This window comes from Barbus barbus, assembly GCF_936440315.1.
Source record: "Barbus barbus genome assembly, chromosome: 20".
Classification (NCBI taxonomy): domain Eukaryota; kingdom Metazoa; phylum Chordata; class Actinopteri; order Cypriniformes; family Cyprinidae; genus Barbus; species Barbus barbus.
Genome location: NC_136748.1, coordinates 25,945,837 through 25,966,678, shown reverse-complemented (window position 1 = coordinate 25,966,678; position 20,842 = coordinate 25,945,837). Strand labels below are relative to the sequence as shown.

At 35.2% G+C, this 20,842-nt stretch overlaps 1 protein-coding gene across 1 annotated transcript in view; it reads right to left on the bottom strand.

Moving 5' to 3' along the window:
- Positions 1-20,842, bottom strand: part of LOC306885965 (histone-lysine N-methyltransferase SMYD3-like) — a 164,958-nt gene that overhangs the window by 25,204 nt on the left and 118,912 nt on the right. The window contains exons 6-8 of the mRNA XM_079442802.1: positions 15,787-15,854; positions 5,339-5,441; positions 2,529-2,639 (exon numbers count right to left, since the gene is read on the bottom strand). Of these exons, the coding sequence (XP_079298928.1) occupies positions 2,529-2,639; positions 5,339-5,441; positions 15,787-15,854 (282 nt within the window). The remainder of the gene's footprint in view (positions 1-2,528; positions 2,640-5,338; positions 5,442-15,786; positions 15,855-20,842) is intronic.

The following is a 20,842-nucleotide window of genomic DNA, read 5'->3' as shown; positions in this document are numbered from 1 at the left end:
AATGTCATCAGTGTAACACTTTACACACCTCACCTGTAATTACCTCATGCACCCCCTCCACACACACACACACACACACACACACACACTGAAGGCGTTTGATGGAGGGTGATAGCGGGAAATGTGCTGAACAACAAAAACAGAGGAGAAAAACAAACTAGATTTTTATTGTACTAATTTTCAGAAGAAAAGTTTTTAAATATTATAAATACTTCCATTCAAAAGTGTGGGGTCTGAATGATTTTGTATTTTATAAATAAATCCTTTTATTCAGCAAAGATGCATTAAATTGATCAAAAGTGACAGTAAAGATATTTATAATGTTACTAAAGATTATATTTTAAATAAATTATATTCATTCATCAAAGAATCCTAAAAAAATGTACCATGGTTTCCACAAGTGTTTTCAAAAGTGATAATAATAAAAAATGTTTCTGCATCAAATCGGTAAAATTGAATGATTTCTGAAGGATCATGTGACACTGAAGACTGGAGCAATGATGCTTAAAATTCAGCTTTGTGTCACAGAAATAAATTACATCTTAAAATATATTAGAGTAATAAAAACTGTAATTATATTACACAATATTACTGTTTTTGCTGTATTTTTGATCAAATAAATGCAGCTTCTGTGAGAGATGTTTTTTTGTTTTTTTCCAAAACACTTAGATCCCAGATTTCGGAAACATTAATATACTGTATCCATTGATGCATTTTTTAAACAACATGCATTAAGAAAATACATTGTGTCCATTTTTACTTTATTTTTAATGTAACTATTTTCAATTATATATTAAACTAATATTTCCATAATACTTAAGTCTCTACAATATTCTGGTGCCTAGGCAGAGACCTCTATTCATTTAATGATTTACATTTGTTGATTGATTGATGGGTGAATGAACAGAGTTTGTACCACACATATCAGGAGGTGTCCTAAAATCCAAACCTGACTAAAAAACAAGCTGAAAAAGCTTCCACTGTTTTGGATTCAGACCCAGAAGGAACTGAAGGCAGGGATGAAACCCAAGTCTCCATCTCAGCAGCCCTGAGCAAGAGCGTTTATTCTTATCTGCAATATCTGACAGATGACTCAAGCAGAGGTCAGTCTGAGCAGCTGTGTAGGTGTTAACAGCAGGGATAAAGCCTCTTCTCTTGAGCTCAGTGCAGAGTTATTTAGCATGGGATGCCTGCATGCAGGTGCACAATAACCACACCATAAGCCTGCAAAGAACTTGTGTATTCCAGTGACATGTTTGAGCACACATGCCACAAAATCCATATGTCATTCGCAAAGCATTTAAAGACATAGTTCAGCCAAAATTGAAAATCATTTACTCATGCTGTTCTAAGCCTGTATGACTTTCTTTGTTCTGTAAAATACAAAAGAAGATATTTTTGAAAAGTCAGTGGGGTCCAAAATAACACTGGACCATTTTGACTTTCATTGTATGGGCAAAGCAACCCACAGATACATTTTTCTAAATATTTGTGTTTGCAAAAGAAAGAAAGTAAGACAGGTTTGGAATAAAATAAGGGTAAGAAAATAATGACCAGATTTTCATTTTTGGGTGAAATATTCTTTGAGTGAATTCTAAATTAATAAAAAAAAGAAGTTAATAATAAAAATAATAATGAAAATTATTATTAATAATAATAATAATATTTTTTATTTATAATGCACTTTTCTATAACCCAAAGCATTACAAACGGTTACAAATAAAACAAATAAAATACAAAAATTATGTAGCAATAAAAAAAACAATAAATCAATGTTATACATTCCAGTACAGCTAACCAACACAATAAAATACTAATCATCTCAAAATATGTAGGCCATTTTAATTAACAACTTCTTATAACTGTCTAATGACTGGTCCAGAATGCATTACCTCTAATCTTACATTTAATCTATTTAGGATGGACTGTGTGTGAATTGGGACACAGCCTAAACAGATTGGTAAAGAAATGGAACTGTATTTTTCCACCGAATGGAAGTGAAAAAATGAGTCTTTACAATTCTCTGGAAATCAACATACAAATGGATTACTTAGTGTAGTTTGTGCAGATGGGGGAAGAAGCCTTTTAACATCCCTGAAATGACACACTTCCCCTTTAAATTCCCATCTCTCCACACTCCATTCATTCATCCGCTCTCTTGTACTTGTCTCTCCCATGCATGCCATCCAAAGCTTTATTCCTGACATGCTCCTGTCATCGCAGTGATGATCACAGATGACAGGGCCTGCTGAGGATGGTCTCCCCGGGGCAGAGCGGTCTAGGACACATCATCAGATGCTTTCGAGGGCTGAGTGGGACAGACACGGAGCAAAAGAGCGTGGAAAACAGAACATGGAGGAGAACAGGGATGATAGATAGCAATCCCGCCAGGACACAATGAGGCGGGGAGAAGCCTTTTCCAGGAGCGATGGGGTGAAAGTGAGAGGAATAGAAAAATGAGGATAAAGGGAGGATGAGAAAGATCAGGGAAGGGAAGATAGATATGAAGGGCTGTTCACACGGCTCACCTTGTCCTCAGTGGTACAGCGCGTGCACTGACACAGGAAGTGGTATTGCTCCTGTAAAAGTGAACGTCTCTCTTTGCTGGTCGCGAGGATGTCGGTGTAGCTTATAGTGAGCTAAACAGAATCAGAAAGAGAGATTAGAGATGGTTAGGGAAAAAATCTCAGACAACTAGTAGAATCATCTAAGAGAGAAATACAATAAACACAATAGCAGCTCATAGGGTTGGCAACGTAGTTAATGTATTGTGGCAGTTTTGTCTTGAATAATGAAAGTCTGCCTGCTGAGCTAACATGTGAAAACCACATGGTCTTTTCCCTTTGGTCCAATTCTGCACGATGCAAACAAAATAGAAAATGTGTCTGCTTTGCGTTATTGTGCATATGTTTGTGTTTAAATGTTCAACCATCTTCAAGGCTGTTAACACAGCTGACATAACGGATAATCGGAGCGGAAAAGGCTGAACTGCTGTGGAATTATCAGGAGCTAATCTAGCTAAGGAGCTCGTTTATTTATCCATTTTCTATATGTACATCCAATTACAGACTTGTTTGGTGTTACAGTACATACTATCTGTTATTTTTAAAAGAAGTGCCAACAGAATATTAATATCTTATTAATATAACATTTGTATGTATTTAGTTACATTTTTAATTTCAATGATTATTATTTATAAGTGGAGACATATTGCTTTATTAAATTGTGCAGTATAAAACAACAAAAAACTGCATCTAATACTATATCCCATGATGCAATGTGCTTGAGTTATATATATAAAAAAAAAAAAATCCATTATAGCTTGACAAATGAATCAGAATCAACATTAACATGATTCATTTTTATCCCAATGCCTTAAAATTGGATGAAATATGTAAAATAACTACATATATTTCCAAGATTATAGCTGAACACCGTTTAATGAATCAAATATGCAATATTGTAAGGTCATGTGACAACAGTGTAGCATATTACTGTTGTAAACATTTATCTGCATACGGCAAAATAATAGTATGCAGCAAGCAGTACATAGGCCTACAGCACAGTATGCAGAAAGCTATTTCGCTTCCAAACCTCTGTGAGGTCAAATATAGAGAGCGCGAGAGAATTTAAAACAGTTATTCAATGAATGAGTTATTGAGTGGAGAGAGAGAAAGGCAGATAGGAAGAGCAGAGTGCATAAAACTAAACAATGAGTAAACACAGAAAGCAGCAGAAACAGGAAGAGGAGAAAACGTAAAACAGATCCAAAATGAGTATGACCCTTATGGGCAAACAGCGGCGTGTGTACAGTGTGCAGATGTGTGTGGGTGTATATATGATAATCGCGCTGCGAGTGTGTGTTTGTGTGTGTAAACAGAGTCTGCGGGACGATGAGCGCTCATGTATTCTGCTGTCGTATATCCTACACCTATAGTGTGAATTCTCATTACTCCCTGTGTACAGAGAGAGCTTGCTGGTAATTTCATTCTCCGGTTCACTTCCTCTCTCGACATTCCCTCCCCCTGTCAGAGGTAAATTAAGCATGACTGCCTGATTTACTTTGGAATATCTAAACTTTCAGAGCAGAAATAAACAGAACGGTTGCATAATGAGAGATTCTCTATCTTTGAGGCCAAAAACCACATCCAGCCACACATCAGCCGAATGGATTCAGGTGTTAATGTATATGAATAATGTATATGCATATCTTGGCTCTCTGCTGGTGGTGTGACAGATGTGTGCGGTCATGCACATAGGTTTAAATGAGCTTCGATTAGTCAGGACTGATTGTTAAAATGTTCTGCAGAACGCTCTGAATAAGAGCGGATGCTAAATGCTGTAAATGTGCCATGCAGAATGTTGCTTTTAGATTTATTCATCAGATGACTGAATTATGGTGAAGTTGATCTGGAAGGAGGCTCTGTTAAGTGCCTGCACTTGGGAAACTGTGGTGTGATGTGCGTAATTTAATGGCAGTTAAAATACTTTCTCCTGTCCCAGTTTAATATGACCAGACAACTGCAAGGATGCTATTTGTGGGCTGAAAGTATAAACACTGTGGCTGCACGGCACTATGAAAATATTACTATGTTTATTTGAATGGCCTGACATCGCAACTTTTGGCTCAATCGACGCATGCATGTGCGTGTGTGTATATGTATATATATATACACATATATATATATATATATATATATATATATATATATATATATATACATACATACATATGTGTGTGTGTGTGTAGTGTATATATATATATATATTTATATATATAATAAATAGATCAAAATAAACAATAAAAAGGAGTGAGAGTGAATAAAAAAATCTAATAAAAAATTCTAAACTTTAATGTGTTTGGAATATATGTTTGAAAAGTCTTTGAAATTCCATTTTATGTTGAAGAAATGGCTAAATAATATAAAAAAAATGGCAACTGGTAATATTGTCCAGGGCCCTGTGGCAGCAGACACCCATGCTTAGAATTTTCTCCCAGTTTACATTTACATTACATTTAGTCATTTCACAGACGCTTTTATCCAAAGCGACTTACAATTGGGGAAAACATAAAGCGATTCTTCTTAAAGAGGCAAACAGACACAGGAAGTGCTCGTAATACCAAGTCTCGGGCATTGTTCAAATAAGTACAAGCTAGAAAGGGAAGGAATAAATAAAGAGATTATTTTTCAGTTCCTATAAATTTAAAGAGCCGTGGGTCAGGGCAGAATAAAAATGACATACATTAAAAGAGAGAGCGAGACAGAGTGAAACAGACTAGAAATAAGACTAAGAACTAAAGTGTGTGTGAGTGTGTAAGGATGGACATGTGCTGTACCTCCTCACAGGGTCTGATGAGGTGAACGGCTCGCAGCGTGAGTCTCTTGCCCTCAAAGATCATGACACAGTTGGGCTGGCAGTCGTGGTTCAGCAGAGACATGCTGGGACAGACAAACACAAAACAAACCTCTTCAACAACGTTTAAGCACAATTCACCAGCACAGAGTCTCAAGGGATCCTTAACTAGGCCTTCATGAGAATAAAGATCGGAACTACGGAGTAAGAGTAAAACTTATTTTACTAGATCTTTATTTCTTGTCCATGTAAAACAGAGAGCTCTGCCAATGATTTGCTAATTAGTATTAAAATAATATGATATTAAATAAAATTAACTATTTAAATAAAGTTTTTTTTTTTGCTGTTGTTTGAACAAACCCAGGTTGATTTAACAAATAAGACTCAACGGTGGTGGATTTAGTTCAGCCTGTCAAAACACTAAGGCAAAACTTCTACAAACTCAAGCTGAATGCATGTATTTACATTCACACAAGCATGACAGAATAAACACAGCAATTACAAATCAAGCACTAAAGCACAATTATCCTTTATATGCAGACAGGAATATATGCTATCCTGCTCTTCCAGGCTTCTGCTAATGCATCGGAAGTCATTCAAGAAGCCAGAGCAACAAATTACTTGTGTTTGTCATGGTCTGGGGAAGATTGAACAGTGCCTATGCACAGCGTATAAAGCAGTCTTAGAGTCGGCCCACCCAGCCGACGGTAAACAGACGGGCCTCGCTCTCATGGGATGATCTTTCTGCGTCATTATAATTTCTCTGAGACGTCGACAATATTGTCTGAAGCCTTGATTCTGCCTCACATCCGATCTGAAGACTTCATAGCTCATATCTAAACAACAATTTCAACATCTGCCTTTCTGGTTATGTTTGTTCTCTGTAATCCCAGAGGCTCATATTCATAAATGAGAAATGTTTCCCATGGATGGTGAATATGGAAGTCGCGCCAGTTTAATAGCCCACACAGGGAGGCTGGTTCTAGATATGGTTCTGGTTCTATTTCTATGCGGAATACAAAAGTAGATATTTTGCAGAAATTGACCAAAAGTACAATGATTAAAAACTCCAAAATTGGGATAAAAGTCTTAAAAATTATAATTCACAGAGCCACAGCTCTGAAAAAGTCACACTGACAAATAACATAACACAACACAAGACAAGACAACACAGTCTGAAACAACATAAGAGTCAGTAAAAACACAATGTTTGGGGTATTCAACTATTCAGTTCAGTTATATAAATATTCAATTATAACTTTTAATCAATTCAAGTCAAAACGTGCACTAAAAACATAATTTTCAGACATAATTTAGTTTTACAAACCCATTTTCCTCCCTCTCTCTGTCATATTAAACTACTGTACAGTTATTGTACCTTTAAGACTTCTATATATAAATGAGATCTGTTATGGTTGTCTAATCTCCATGTAGTAGCAGTTCACACTGTTGTTCATCAGAAAGGCAGGTTGCTGCTTAGTTGAACAGGTGTTAATGTATAAATGTATGCAGTCATATGTTAATATGCATATGTTCATGATATCTGAATTCTAATTTACCAAATTTTGCAGCTTAGCTCCCATAAATGGTCTGGGTGGAGCTTTGTGTTGCATTCACTTAGAAAGCAGATTGGACTTTTTTTGTTTTAAAAGAGCAAAGAAAATCCTGTTTTCCAAGACATGCCTCCGTTAAGCCATATCAAATCATATCATGTGACCAATTTGAGTTTATCAGTGCTGTCAGAAAATAGCTGTTAGCTAAGCCCTTGTCTGCACATACACAAGACATTTAGCTCAAAGCAGACTATTTAACCTGAGTGAAACCCTCTTTTATGATCCTCCCTTAATCTGCGCTTTTGATTATTCACCCATAAACAATCCCTAAGAGCCCGACGCTCCTCTCTTACACACACACGGCCTAAACCCAATCTTTACATGTGGTTTCTAAGTAATATATATCTCATTAAAGCGAGTCTGTACTTGTAGCCATAAGCACCGTGCTCTGTCAACAGAAGACGAGCGAAAGAATGAAATGATGCTGAACAGAGCTGGGTAATGAGAGAATATGGAGGACAATGGGATGAATTCCTCTTATCTTCTACAAAACATAATACCTGGGTATTGCTAAGCAGCCTGAAACATCAAGAGACAAGGGAGATAGCAATCCGCTGCGCTCATTTATTAATGTTTCCAAATAACAGTGCCGAAGGTGGCCATTAACTGTGCAGGAAAACAGAAAGGAAAGCTGTTCCTGGCACATCCTCAACACCTGAACACAGCTCAGTTCACTGCATTTTCACAACAGCCCATGCAGACTGACGCAACTGATACGAGGATATGATATCAACGTCACCCACTTAGCGCTAACTGCTTTTGGCCCTGCGTGTGGACTTTTATAAACAAACTCTCTTAAAACACACTCAGACTAGTTTAGTTTGTCTGCTAACAGTGTTTATACAAGGCTTGCTATTTATTTGCACTGTTCTGAAGTGTCTGTATGAACAAGGAATATTCCCATCACATTTCAAATGATTTGAAATTATGGTGGTGGAAATGACATTTTAGACTTTTTGGAATAAAATAACAGTCCTTTATCTCACTAAGCATTTATTCTAAATAATAAAATAAATAAATAAGTACAGATAAAAGAAAAAATAAGTAAACATAAATAAAAACTTAAAAGATAAATGAATGAATAAATAAATAAATAAATAAATATGTGGATAAATACTCAAATAAATAAATGATATGTTCTTTATTTTTTGCATAATTTGACAAAAATAACATTATTATATATAGTTATTTTAAATAAATAAAATGAATTATAAGTTCCTTTTAAAAATAAATAAATATAGATACGCAGATAAATAATAAAACAAATACAAATGTTATTTCTTTTTGCATAATTTGACAAAAAAAAAACAGGTTGGAAATTATACAAATTAAAATTTCATTAAATGCTACCTTAAAGTTTTCCTCACACATTACTTGTATCATATTTAATCTCAAGCTCTTCTCTGATGCTGCTGTATCACTTAGTGCACTAACTTTTATTAAAACTTTACAAATTACAAAAGTATTGGTTGTGAAATTGGTTGGAAATTTTGATACAATTTCTACAATAAAGGGAGTGTTATAATAAAAAAAAATATATATATAAATACACTATATAATAATAAATACAAAAATAGATAAAAAAAATATTTATAAATAAAAAATGTTTTTTTAGATTATACATTTTTTTAATACAATTCTTATTTTTATTATTGTTTCAAAAATATAAAAACAAAATTATATTTAATTTTTTAAGACTGATTAAAGTTTAAGATTTAAAGTCAGAAAAAGGATAGCACAATAAAATCTATAATCACATAATAATCAGTTGTATAACAAATAGAATAAAGTTATCCAATTAGTTTTAATAGTTTCTGTTACTTTTAATAAACCCCTGGGACCTTAAAATGTGGCAAATGCTAAAGAAACACCCAATTATCCCTCACAATTTCCAAGAGCAGAATGGGGTGTTAAAGTGGGAAGCAAATAGTCACAAAGGCTCCTGGGTTTCACGGATGACAGCGTCTGCATGCGGTAGGGTGTCTGTAAAATCTTTATGGATTTCTGCTGCTGGGTTTTGTCAGGCCACAGCACAACAGATTGCTAGAGCTTCATTTGGGCGCTGCATATACACACTCTTCCCCTGATAACCATGTCCGAACGGGGCTGTGAGTGTCAGCATGGAGTCCAGGACGGCACAAATCCTCCTGCGAGCTCCAGACACAACCACAGGGATTAGCAGAAAACCGCTGCTTCACATCCAGCCAGAGAACAAGTGTTACACTGGAGTCACCACGGCTGACGACTTAAACACCCCACAATATGCTCTCGCATTCAGCAGCAGAGCAGAGAAACTGACAGCGCGTGTCACATTTCATCTATTAAAATAGACAGGGATAAAACACCCTGTTGTCCTTTATAAATGGATGCACTGTTCATTGTTCAAACTAGTAGAGAAAAAAAAACATTGCTACCTCAGTCAGGGCTCCAGACAAAAAAATCGAGTAAGGAGCCATTGGCTCCTATAAAAGAAAAACTTAGGCGCCAAATAATTTTTTTAGGTGCCACAGAATAAAAGTGGTTTATTTTATTATTATCATTTTATTTTTCCCCCCTATTTTAACATTTCAATCATTTTGTCATGTGTTTATGTCTTATCTTTTCTAGGCTTTATCAGCATTTTAATCCATCTTGTAGATGATCAGGTCGACCGGGGGACTAAGGTTCACTTAAAGTGTGAATTAAATGTCTTTTCCAACTTGAAATATACAGTCACAAAGAATTGTTCGTTACACAGAATCTGTACCAATATCATGGACCATAAGCATCACTTGGCAACTGAGTGCAGTGCATCCTATAAATGTTGTCACGTCTTTCACACATTGTCTGTTTTTCTTCATTAGTAAAATGCAATTTTATAGGAGGAGTTGAATCATGTACAACAGAATAAGTAAAAATATTAATATGCAACAGCGCATGAATATAGCAAAACGCTCCTCTTTATAGTTATTTTTCTAGCTGACTGATGAGTTTATGGACACTGAGTGGTTATTCTGAGGTAAATGTATTACAATGCAATGTTTACAAGCTTTATACATTTCCTCAGTTTGAAACACAATGAGCTTTTACATAAAACATTTCAGTAAGTTGTACTATAGGCTTTCTTATTGCCTACCTTTTGATCATGTTCATTTCATACTATAGTAGTAAATCGAAATATATAATGGGTTCACTTGCTGCTTTAACTGAGGTGCTAAAGAGATCGCGCCTGAGCATTAAGTGCGATACTCTCCGCTCGCGCGATCCGGACGCATACACGGACCGTGTGGACGCGGGGTACTGGTGTTTATATTACCCAAAGTGTGCGCTTGTGGTCCGCATTAAAGAGCACCCAAACCGCATCATTTGAATTTCATAGCATTTTAAAGCTGATACTTTGTTTATTAAAAAGTAAGACAGCACAAAGCTTTTTGCGATTACTGGATGGCAAGTGCGCTTCAAATAACAGGAAGTCCATGCATTAACAGAACACAGCATATAGACTAAGATCTCGATAAGAAGAAGCCATATTAGTAATGTGTGAGAGCGTTTTATAGGCTATATGGCATGTTATAGTCAGATATGACAGCGCAATGCAACAAGCATCACTGCGGATGAGTAGCGGAGTATTTCTTCAGCAAGCCACGCGCAAACTGAATGAACCTGAAAGTAAGTCGCAGACGCTCAACACACAATCTTCTTCATTAAAAGTAGCGAGACTAGCCTATCTTTCCAGTGCTGATGCCGCGCGCTCTCTTGATATTGAAATTAGCTGATAATTAATAAAATTATCCATTGCTTTCATTGACGTGAACTCCGTTATATTTGCATATGAAGCGGGAATTGAAGAACGGATTTATATCCGTTTTGCGAAGACACATTTATGTGGCCAAGTGTAAATGGGGAAACGTTTTAACAAATCATATAGATATCCGATCAGAGAAAATGCATGAAGTGACCAGGTGTAAACAGGCCCTTTCAGGTCTCTCTCACTGCGTTCAGCAGACTGTGTGCGGCAGAGACGAGGACTGTTTGAAACTCTTTTCCAGTAAAACTTTGATGCGCATCGTCTTATGTAAGTTTAATACGTGAACATAACAAAAGATGTGAGCGCAAAACAATTGGGAAAAAAGTCCTTTCATGCAAATTATATATAGTCACCAGTGGCGACCTCAGCAAAAACTTCACTCGCAAATTAATATTTTTGGTCGCAGTTTGGAGCCCTGCTCAGTGCTACCTACATATTACCAATCTTCTACAAATCTGAGTTCACACACACACACACACACAGAATATTTCTGAAATAAAATGGCAAATATACACAAAAAAGTTTGTGTGCGAGTGTTCATAATGTTCTATAATAATAATGTTCCATGTCTACTACTACTATACTAATATATTTTATACAATACTATTTATTTTAGCTATTATTTTAGCTTTAAAAATTTGAGAGTGCATATAGAACTTCAAGAACTGAAGGTGATTAGGTTTTTATCATAATGTGTATCATATGTGGTCGCTAGGATGATTGGGGAATTTTTCACTCATTTTATCACCACATTATTTGACATATCATTCAGGTCTGTAGAATAAACTGTGCAAGAGTTATGCCAATGTTTAACACACCAAAGGGCATTAATATTGTTAGAGAGGTAGAAAAAAAATGCCTGCCTTTTCAATAATAATATTAAAATTCAATAGTAATATCAAAGCCTAACATTTAACAATAAATCAAATCCCAGTGGATAAAATCAAGCCATGCTCTACATATTCTACTTCATCTGAATTATTCCACATCACAGAAGCAGAATGCTTTGTTAATGTCATTCCTTGTCGTCTTGAAGAAACACCACTGCACTGGAAAAAAATAAACCTGTAAACTAACAGAAAAAGTACTGGCAGCTCATTACACACAACATTATCCATTAATTTTACGGACATTTCTGTTCACTCACAACACAATGCAATGAAGTGTAAAATTCCAAATACTGGAAAAGCACCTGTAAAAAAATAAATACAGAAAAATTCTTTCAAATTATACAGTGTATTGTGCCCTATTTTTACAGATGTTTTTTGAATGTGGGTTGTATTTTAATAGGCCTTTAGTAATGGGAAATTCCCCCTTACCATCACGACCCCATCTAGAGTTTATCTGTAGGTGAAAAAAAGTAGCAACTGGTGACAATTGTAGGCATGAAGATTAATTATGAAAGGCATCAGCACTGATAAAAAAGTAATTTAAGAGCAGTTCATCTCTGGGTCTCGGCCCTGTCACCGGCTCAAAGAGAGAAGGCAGAGCGTGACGGGATGCTGCACTGACACTGGCCTGTCACATTTTAATTGAAATCCCCCTCTACAAGAAAACAGAGAGGACCAAAAAAAAAGCACATACAGTTCCTGTCATTTTTTATGCAAGACAGACCCGTCAAATAACCCTACAGAAGGCTAAAATATATGCTGCATCGATTATTTGGGATAATTTTGCATGCATTGTATATACCATTAACATTGCACATTTCTAATATAGCAATACTAAATAAGTCATTCTACATCTGAAAGCTTTAAAAAGTGTTTTTTCAGCATCGGCATGGTTCTTCTAAGATACATTTCAGCCCAGAAGATTCTTACAAAGCAATTTGCAGAGGAAATCCCCTCTATTTCAGCACTCACAATGTGTCTCGGCAAGTTGTAATTTAGTCAAACTGAAAGCCGAATGTCTGTTTATGTGTAATTATTCTCTTTTCTTGTGCTGCGTTTCCTTCGGCTCCTCGGTGTGTGAATGGGAGCTTCCCTCAGGCGTGTTCAGTGGCAGAGAGAAAATCGTAGCATGTAATCCTAACTCATGTCAGAATGCCTCTTTATGACTGCAGAGCTAATAATACAAACATGTTTTCTGTCACACAAATCTGCTGGGCATGGCGAGCGCGAAAACAAGAACAGTGTCTCAACTGACTCAAACACAAGAGTATTGTGGGTAAAGTCATTTTTAAAATGAGGAAAAACAAAGACAATGAATTCACTGTGCTACAAACTGCAAATGTAAAATTAAATGACGTTTTCTGAAGAGCCCGTTTAATTTTTCATCTCAAGTATGCTTTTACTGACACAGTTGTCTCCTTAATAAACAAACACACTAATATTTTGGGGAAAAATGTCTGTCTGTCTCTCTCTCTCTAATATATTATACATATATGTACTATATTATATATTAAATACTATACATAAATGCATACATATACTGTACATACATTTATATATATATATATATATATATATATATATATATATATATATATATATATATATATATATATATACATATATATATATACAGTGCCCTCCAAAAGTATTGGAACAGTAAAGACAAAATTGCTCTGTTGGCTGTGGAGTCAAGACATTTGCAAATATGATTAAAAGATGAATATGAGACAAAATTACAGAATGTCACATTTTATTATTAGCCGTTTCAACACATACATAGTTTTACCAAATAAAAAGAACAGCACTTTTAGAGTTCATCCCACTCATTGATGTGAGCATAAGTATAGGAACAGTTGCCTCACAGGTCTTTCTAAGTGATCAGCTGTGTCCTGTTGCATTAATTCTTCAGATATTAAAAGCAGGGAATGTGTCGTATCAGTTATATCCATTGCTTCTGTATTCTGAATCTAGCATTCGCTGATGACGCACACAAACCAGGATGAAGACGAGGGAGCTGACTTTGAGAGAAAAGCAAGCAATTTGGATGCTAAAAGAAAAGAGGAAGTCAGTTAGAGCTCTAGCAAAAACAAAGGGCATGGAGAAATCAAGAGTTTGGAAACCACCAGCGACACCAGCAACCAACAACGACCTGATTGGCTGAGAAAACAACAGTAGTTGATGACAGACAAATCATAAAAGCTGTGAAAATGAATCCTAAAAGACGTGTCTGTAAAATCACCAACAACTTCCAGAAAGCTGGGGTGATGCTCTGACAATCTACTGTCCTCTGGAGACTTTGACACAGAATTACAGATGCTACACAGCAAGATGCAAACCTCTGACCAGCACCAAACATAGAAAGACAAGATTAGAGTTTGCCAAAAAAGCACAAAGGTGAGCCAGAAGAGTTTTGGAACTGTGTTTATGGACCGATGAGACAAAGATGAACCTTTATCTAAGTGATGGGAAAGCAAAAATGTGGAGAAAACAAGGGAACTGCAATGATCCCAAGCATACAACCTCATCTGTAAAGCATGGTGGGGGTGGTGTCATGGCATGGGCATGCATGGCTGTCTCTGGAACAGGCCCGCTCAACTTTACTGATGACTTAATGTATGATGACAGTAGCAGAATGAATTTGGAAGGGTACAAAACCATCTTGTCTACCAATATTCAAGAAAATGCCACCAGATTCATTGGGAAGTGCTTCATATTGCATCAGGACAATGACCCAAAACACCCTGCCAGTTCAGTCAAGGAATTTATAAGAGCAAAGAAATGGAAAGTCTTAGATTGCCCAAGTCAATCTCCAGATTTAAATCTGATTGAACATGAATTTCACCAGCTGACGAGGAGAGTAAAGGCAGAAACTCCCCAAAACAAGCAACAATTGGGATTGGCTGCATTAAAGGCTGGGGAAAGTATTTCAAAGGATGAGACCAAGAGTCTGGTGATGTCTATGGGTCACAGACTCACTGCTGTGATTGTGCTCAAGGGATCTGCAACTAAATAATAGCTTTTAATCTTTTATATCTGCCTTATGTTCAACTGTTCTAATACTTATGCTCACATCAATGAGTGGGATGAACACTAAAAGTGCTGTTCTTTCTATTTGGTAAAACATGTATGTGTTGAAACGGCTAATAATAAAATGACATTCTGTAGTTTTGTCTCATATTCATCTTTTAATCATATTTGCAAATGTCTTGACTCCACAGCCAACAGAGCAATTTAGTCTTTACTGTTCCAATACTTATGGAGGGCACTGTATATATATATATATATATATATATATACATACTGTATATACAATACATACATACACACACACACAGATATATACATCTATATATATATATATATATATATATATATACACACATAAACATACTTATTATATATATATATATATACATACATACATACATACACACACACACACACACACACACACCCATATATATATATATATATATATATATATATATATATATACACACATATATATATATATATATATATATACACACACACACACATTTTTCAATATATGTTTTTTACATTATTTGTAATTTTATGTACTAATTATTTCACTTAATAATTGTATGATGAATTTCTTTAAATTATTTACTTATTTTTTATTAATGATTAAATATGAACAATATCATCAGTGATGCTTTTCTTATCAAATATCACTAATAATGTCCACATTTTGTCTAGGTTTAGAGAAAGGCATGCTGGGATCTCCCTCGTTTCACTCATCTGGTATAATTTAATTGTACTCCATATATATTAATATTTGATATATTTTAATAATGACTAATTTATGCAATCATTTCCATTTATTTTAATTACAACTTTTTAAATTTTAAGTAATACTGTAATCTAAATATTTTTTATTGATAAAAATGTAATAAATGTAATATAACTTTAATTAATTTGAAAAACAATATTTTTTTTATTTTAATGTAATAATAATAATGATTTTGTCATTTTATTTGCAAGTATGAACAATATTATTTATTTTTTTTCAATTTTTATATTAACACTTTTCTTAGCAACTAGCTCAAATAATGTTCACAACAAATCTATGTTCAGTGTAAAGCATGCTGGAATGTGGCTGGATCATGTCACTCACCTGGGGTAAAGCCCCACCCCCACGTCCTGCAGCTCTCCATCACTGATGCTGAAACAGTTGCAGGTCACCTGTGTGAAAATATGAAAAAAACATCACACATCTCTGTGTCTCACTGAGGACATAACATTCTCCTCTCATCATTAGTTCTCTGCTGTTAATTTGACTATTTGTGTCTTTTTCCTCCCAGTGATAAAGAAATTATGCAGCCTGCCAAAAATACTTATGCAAATCTAAACGAACTCATGATTTGGTGATACCAGACTTGAATAATTTGTTCTGATGTCAACCAGATCCCAGATGTTCACTATCATTCCCCACACGGAAGAGCGCAAGGGGCTCGTTGAGTGAGATGTATGTGTGTGTTTGGTCTGATTGCCACAGGGAAGGTGCGCTGCAGAACTCCAGCTGGACAGAGTCCATCTCCCGGAGAGATGGGGCAAACACATCCAAAATGAGTCACAACAAACTGAAATGAGAAAGCAGAGGACGGCACCGGGCAATTCTGACGGATTTTTAGATTGGGCTCTGCGGGATAGATGAGTGATGTGTGGAAGGAGAAAAGCAAACAGAACAGACTCATAAATAGATAGTGTGAGCGTTGTTGACACGGGGAACACAGCAGTTTGTGATTTCAAATATTACAACACGATCAATTATTAACACTGAGAAAATGCATCAAAAAATTAACCCAATTGATTGTGCTGTGGGGTTCAAGATGCCACTGGATGTTTAAATAATCATAGTTTAATATACACTTAAATAATTCACAGATTAAAAATAAATAAATCTGTCATCATTTGCTCACCCTCAAGTCGTTCTTGCTTAACTTTCTTTCTTCTGTGGAACACAAACAAACACATTGTCTATGCTGTTTGTTTCCATAAAATAACAATGAATATGAACTAGGAAGCTACATATTTTCGAAATCAACTAGTTGGTGGGTTACCTGAGCTGAAGTGGTCTTAAGGAAGCCCTTTAGAATTAGTTAGGCTTTTGAGTTTACATGATGGACCGGAGTGGTGTGGATTATTGTGATGCTTTTATCAGATGTTTGGATTCTGACGGCACCCATTCACTGCAGAGGATCCATTAGTGAGCAAATGATGTAATGCTAAATTTCTACAAATCTGTTTCAATGAACCAAACTCATCTACATCTGGCCTGAGGGTGAGTATATTTTCAGCAATTTTATTTATTGATTTTTTTGGTAAAATATTCTTTTAAGAAGTACAATCTATTGAACTCATTGAGACTGAATTATAATATTCATAACCACAGGAATATTGACCCAGAATTTGACCCAATCGAGTGCAAACATCACCTCATTGCCAAGGAAGAGCGTCAAACTCTGACTAATACAAATCGATTTAAATACACTGAAAACAGAACCACGCAGACAAGAAGAAAGAGGTGAAACGGTTGACAGGCAAAAACACCCACAGAGGAGTCTGCATTGATGTTGCCCTTATATTTATCATCGAAAACATATTTCTGGCACATGCCCAACTAATTAATGGCAAATATATGTGCAGAGCTGCTGGGAAGACTGGCGGCTCTTCATGTGGCGCCATCGCAGCGTCTTTCATGTGGGGAGCGTGAGATGGGTTTCAAAAGGTGTGACTGAACGACTGCTTCGCTGTTTGTGTGCATACAGTATGTCTGAGGTCTCGAGGCGTCTCGCTCTGCGTATCTGCACTACACACTCGAGAAATGGATCCACGGTTAAAGCATATATGTAATCATTCAGCACCTTTGTATATATTAGAGAATCAATGGTATTATCTGATACTGTCATTGTAGCTTGACAATGCCAGTTTGATCAATATCATAATACTATTCAGATATGCAATACAGAAAAAAGCATGAAAGTCAGCCTTCGTTTGAAAACTAAAGGCAAAACAGAGTCATGGTTAAGAAATATCCACTCACCCTCTTTTGGTTACATGTCACTTCATTTATCATACATTGTTTTCCACATTCTGGAAACAAAATCATGCAATGCAGGACAAATGACCTCTTGTAATTTAAAGAGGAGCCAAAAAACAAACATGGATTTGAATGATGTGAGATAAATAAGTCATTGTGAAACCATCCAGAACTGAATGCGAAAAAAGTGTTAACATCTGTAAGTAAATGCAAGACCTCTGTCCAACATAAAAAAAACATTGTATTCATTTGCTTTGGCAAGTAGTGAAAAAAAGACTTTTAAACTTCTGGATCCACTTAAACTCTAGTTCAGAAGATTCTCTTCATTTTAAAGCATAAAATGAGTGTCATCTTTGTGTACTGGTGTCAGATCTGACTAACAAAGCATTCGATATCACCAACCCTGAAAAACCTGGAAGAATCAAAGAAATTATGAATGAAGAGAAGGAGACATACATACAGCATTGGAAAGAACAAACCAAAGACCAAAGTCGTCTCCAATGTTATCTGAAACTCAACAGAGAGTACAATCTGGCTGACTATCAGGTCTCAGTCAGGAATATAACCCTCAGACATTTACTAACGAAGTACAGACTGAGTGACCACCAGCTGGTCATAGAAAGAGGACAACATAAAAAGACGTGGTTAAAGAAGAGCGAATCTGTAACGAATGTAGATCTGGATCAGTTGAGACGGAGGAACACTTTCTCCTCCACTGTGACAAATACACGTCCTTAAGAGACGCACTGTACAGTCAAATACAGCAGATTATTCCTGAGTTCCAGTCACTTCATGAAAATGACAAATTAAGAATATTACTCGCTGAAGGACCTGCTTCCTCTTTGGTAGCACAACATATTTATAAATGCCACGAACTAAGAAGTAAAGACTGAACACATCTGCATTAGTAGTACCATTAATGTTTTATAAATATATATATATATATGGATGTAATTTACATGTATTTTGTTTTGTTTATTTATGGATGTATATTATATGTATTTTTATTTATATATTATTTGTTTTTATTCTGCTATGTACAATGATTTGGCAATATGTATCTAAGTATGTCATGCCAATAAAGCAATATGAATTGCATTGAAAATTGAGAGAGAGAGAGAGAGAGAGAGAGAGAGAGAGAGACTTTTTTTTTTTTTTTTTTACTTTTAAGGTCTCTTTTATTACAAAAAAGTTAAGATTTCTAAATTACATCATAAGAAAAAAGGGAGAAAAATTACCCACACACATAAATAAAATAGATATATGCGTAAATACTCATACAGATACAAAGATAAAACCACAAACTGACCCTTCAAACATAAATGTTCAAACAATCATGAGTCAACTTCACAGATACACTGGTTTACTCCCCATTTTTGATTGAACATCTGCAAATTATTTACCAACTTGTAATAACTATACTCTATATTAATGAAAATATGAATATGAGAGAGAGATAGAGATAGTAAGTATTCAGAGGTGAATCTTAGAAAACATGCCCAGATCACAGTCAAAAGAGAAAAAAAAAAAGACATTATATTTTGCATAAAACAATGCCTATTTTAAGGACCATTAAGACTGTGACATTTCCCCCATGACATACTTGGATGTTTTATTAATAGTTTTGGGTGTTTATTAATTAATTTTATTTGTAATTCCAATTATTCTTCAAGTTGATTAACATTAAATTACAAATATAAATAATAATAATAATAATACAAATGTTACAATACAATGCTTTAAAAAATAAAATAAAATTCATATTATACATTTTTATTAGAAATTATAGTATTTACATTTTATAAAACTTTTATAATAATTTCACATACTTGTATATTTAATTAAATATATTTTTAATATTTACATTAATTTTTTTAAATGTAGTAATGTGAAAATTTGCATTGTTTTCTTGATGCAAAATTCAAATAAATAAATAAATATGCCACAGGGGACAATAATTTTGTGTATGACAGACATCCAGGTTGGAAAATGTATCAAGCATTTTCTGAAACCAGTCCATGTTTGAACTTCCAGTAATAGACCACGAAATGGAAAAATGAACCTAAATATGTCCATTTTCATCAATTTATTTAATTCCATATTCATCTTTTCTGATAGCGCCACCCACCAGACGAAACTCAAGTGGGCCAATTATTTAAATTTACCATGCATATTCAGACCTCACTGCTCCACTAATGTTCTCATTTCAGATAAGGGCAAATCGTTACTGCAAGTGGTTCCTACAATAACAACCCATCTTAATACACAGCATCTTCATGAGATGAGATGATAGATTGATTGATAGATATATAGATATAGATAGATATTTAGATGAACACATCCCGATGTGATACACTATACTGAACGTGTAAAGTCAGAGCAGCGATCCGTGTTGAAAGCTAATATCTGATACCTGAAGGAGCTCAGTTTCTGTGAAGCACCGTGCTGCACTGATATTACACCAACTGTACTACAGACCTGTTACCAATGGTGTGAATCACTCCTCCGCATTTCCTGCCAGTATGAGCCATCTGCAAATGCAACACATCACACTCAGAGTAAATGAAGTTGTTTTTGAACTTATAATGGAGAAGACCGCTGACAGGGTTTTGAGGGCACTATATAACAGCACTGATGGAGATGGAGCAAATTCCCTCAAAACTGCTGTTGCCTGTTTAGACATCTTCTCTCCGATGTACAGGATGTATAATTCAATTAATTAACCTAAAAGATTAAATATGTTAATTTTGTGTTCCATATTTCTATAACATCTTTAGTTCAGGTTCATTCAGTTGAGCTTGTGTGCATTTGCTTTTTCAATGGCAAACTTGAACTAAAACAATGCAAATGGTATGGAAAAATGGAAGTCATGTACAGAACATGACAGCTATAAACTGCAAAATGCAAACATCTTGCATTTAGAAAGTCATTGGTCAAAGGCACCCACTCACTTCTGCACTGGAAACCCATCAAACCCCAAAACAGCCCAGTTCATTCACATTCCTGCAAACTACACAATGAAGAAGAAACTCTGCCACATACATACTCTGAAAACCCTCAAAAGTTGTTCAAGTCAGTCTCAATCCATCTTACAGAGAAAGTTCACCCACAAATTTAAATTCTCATGTTG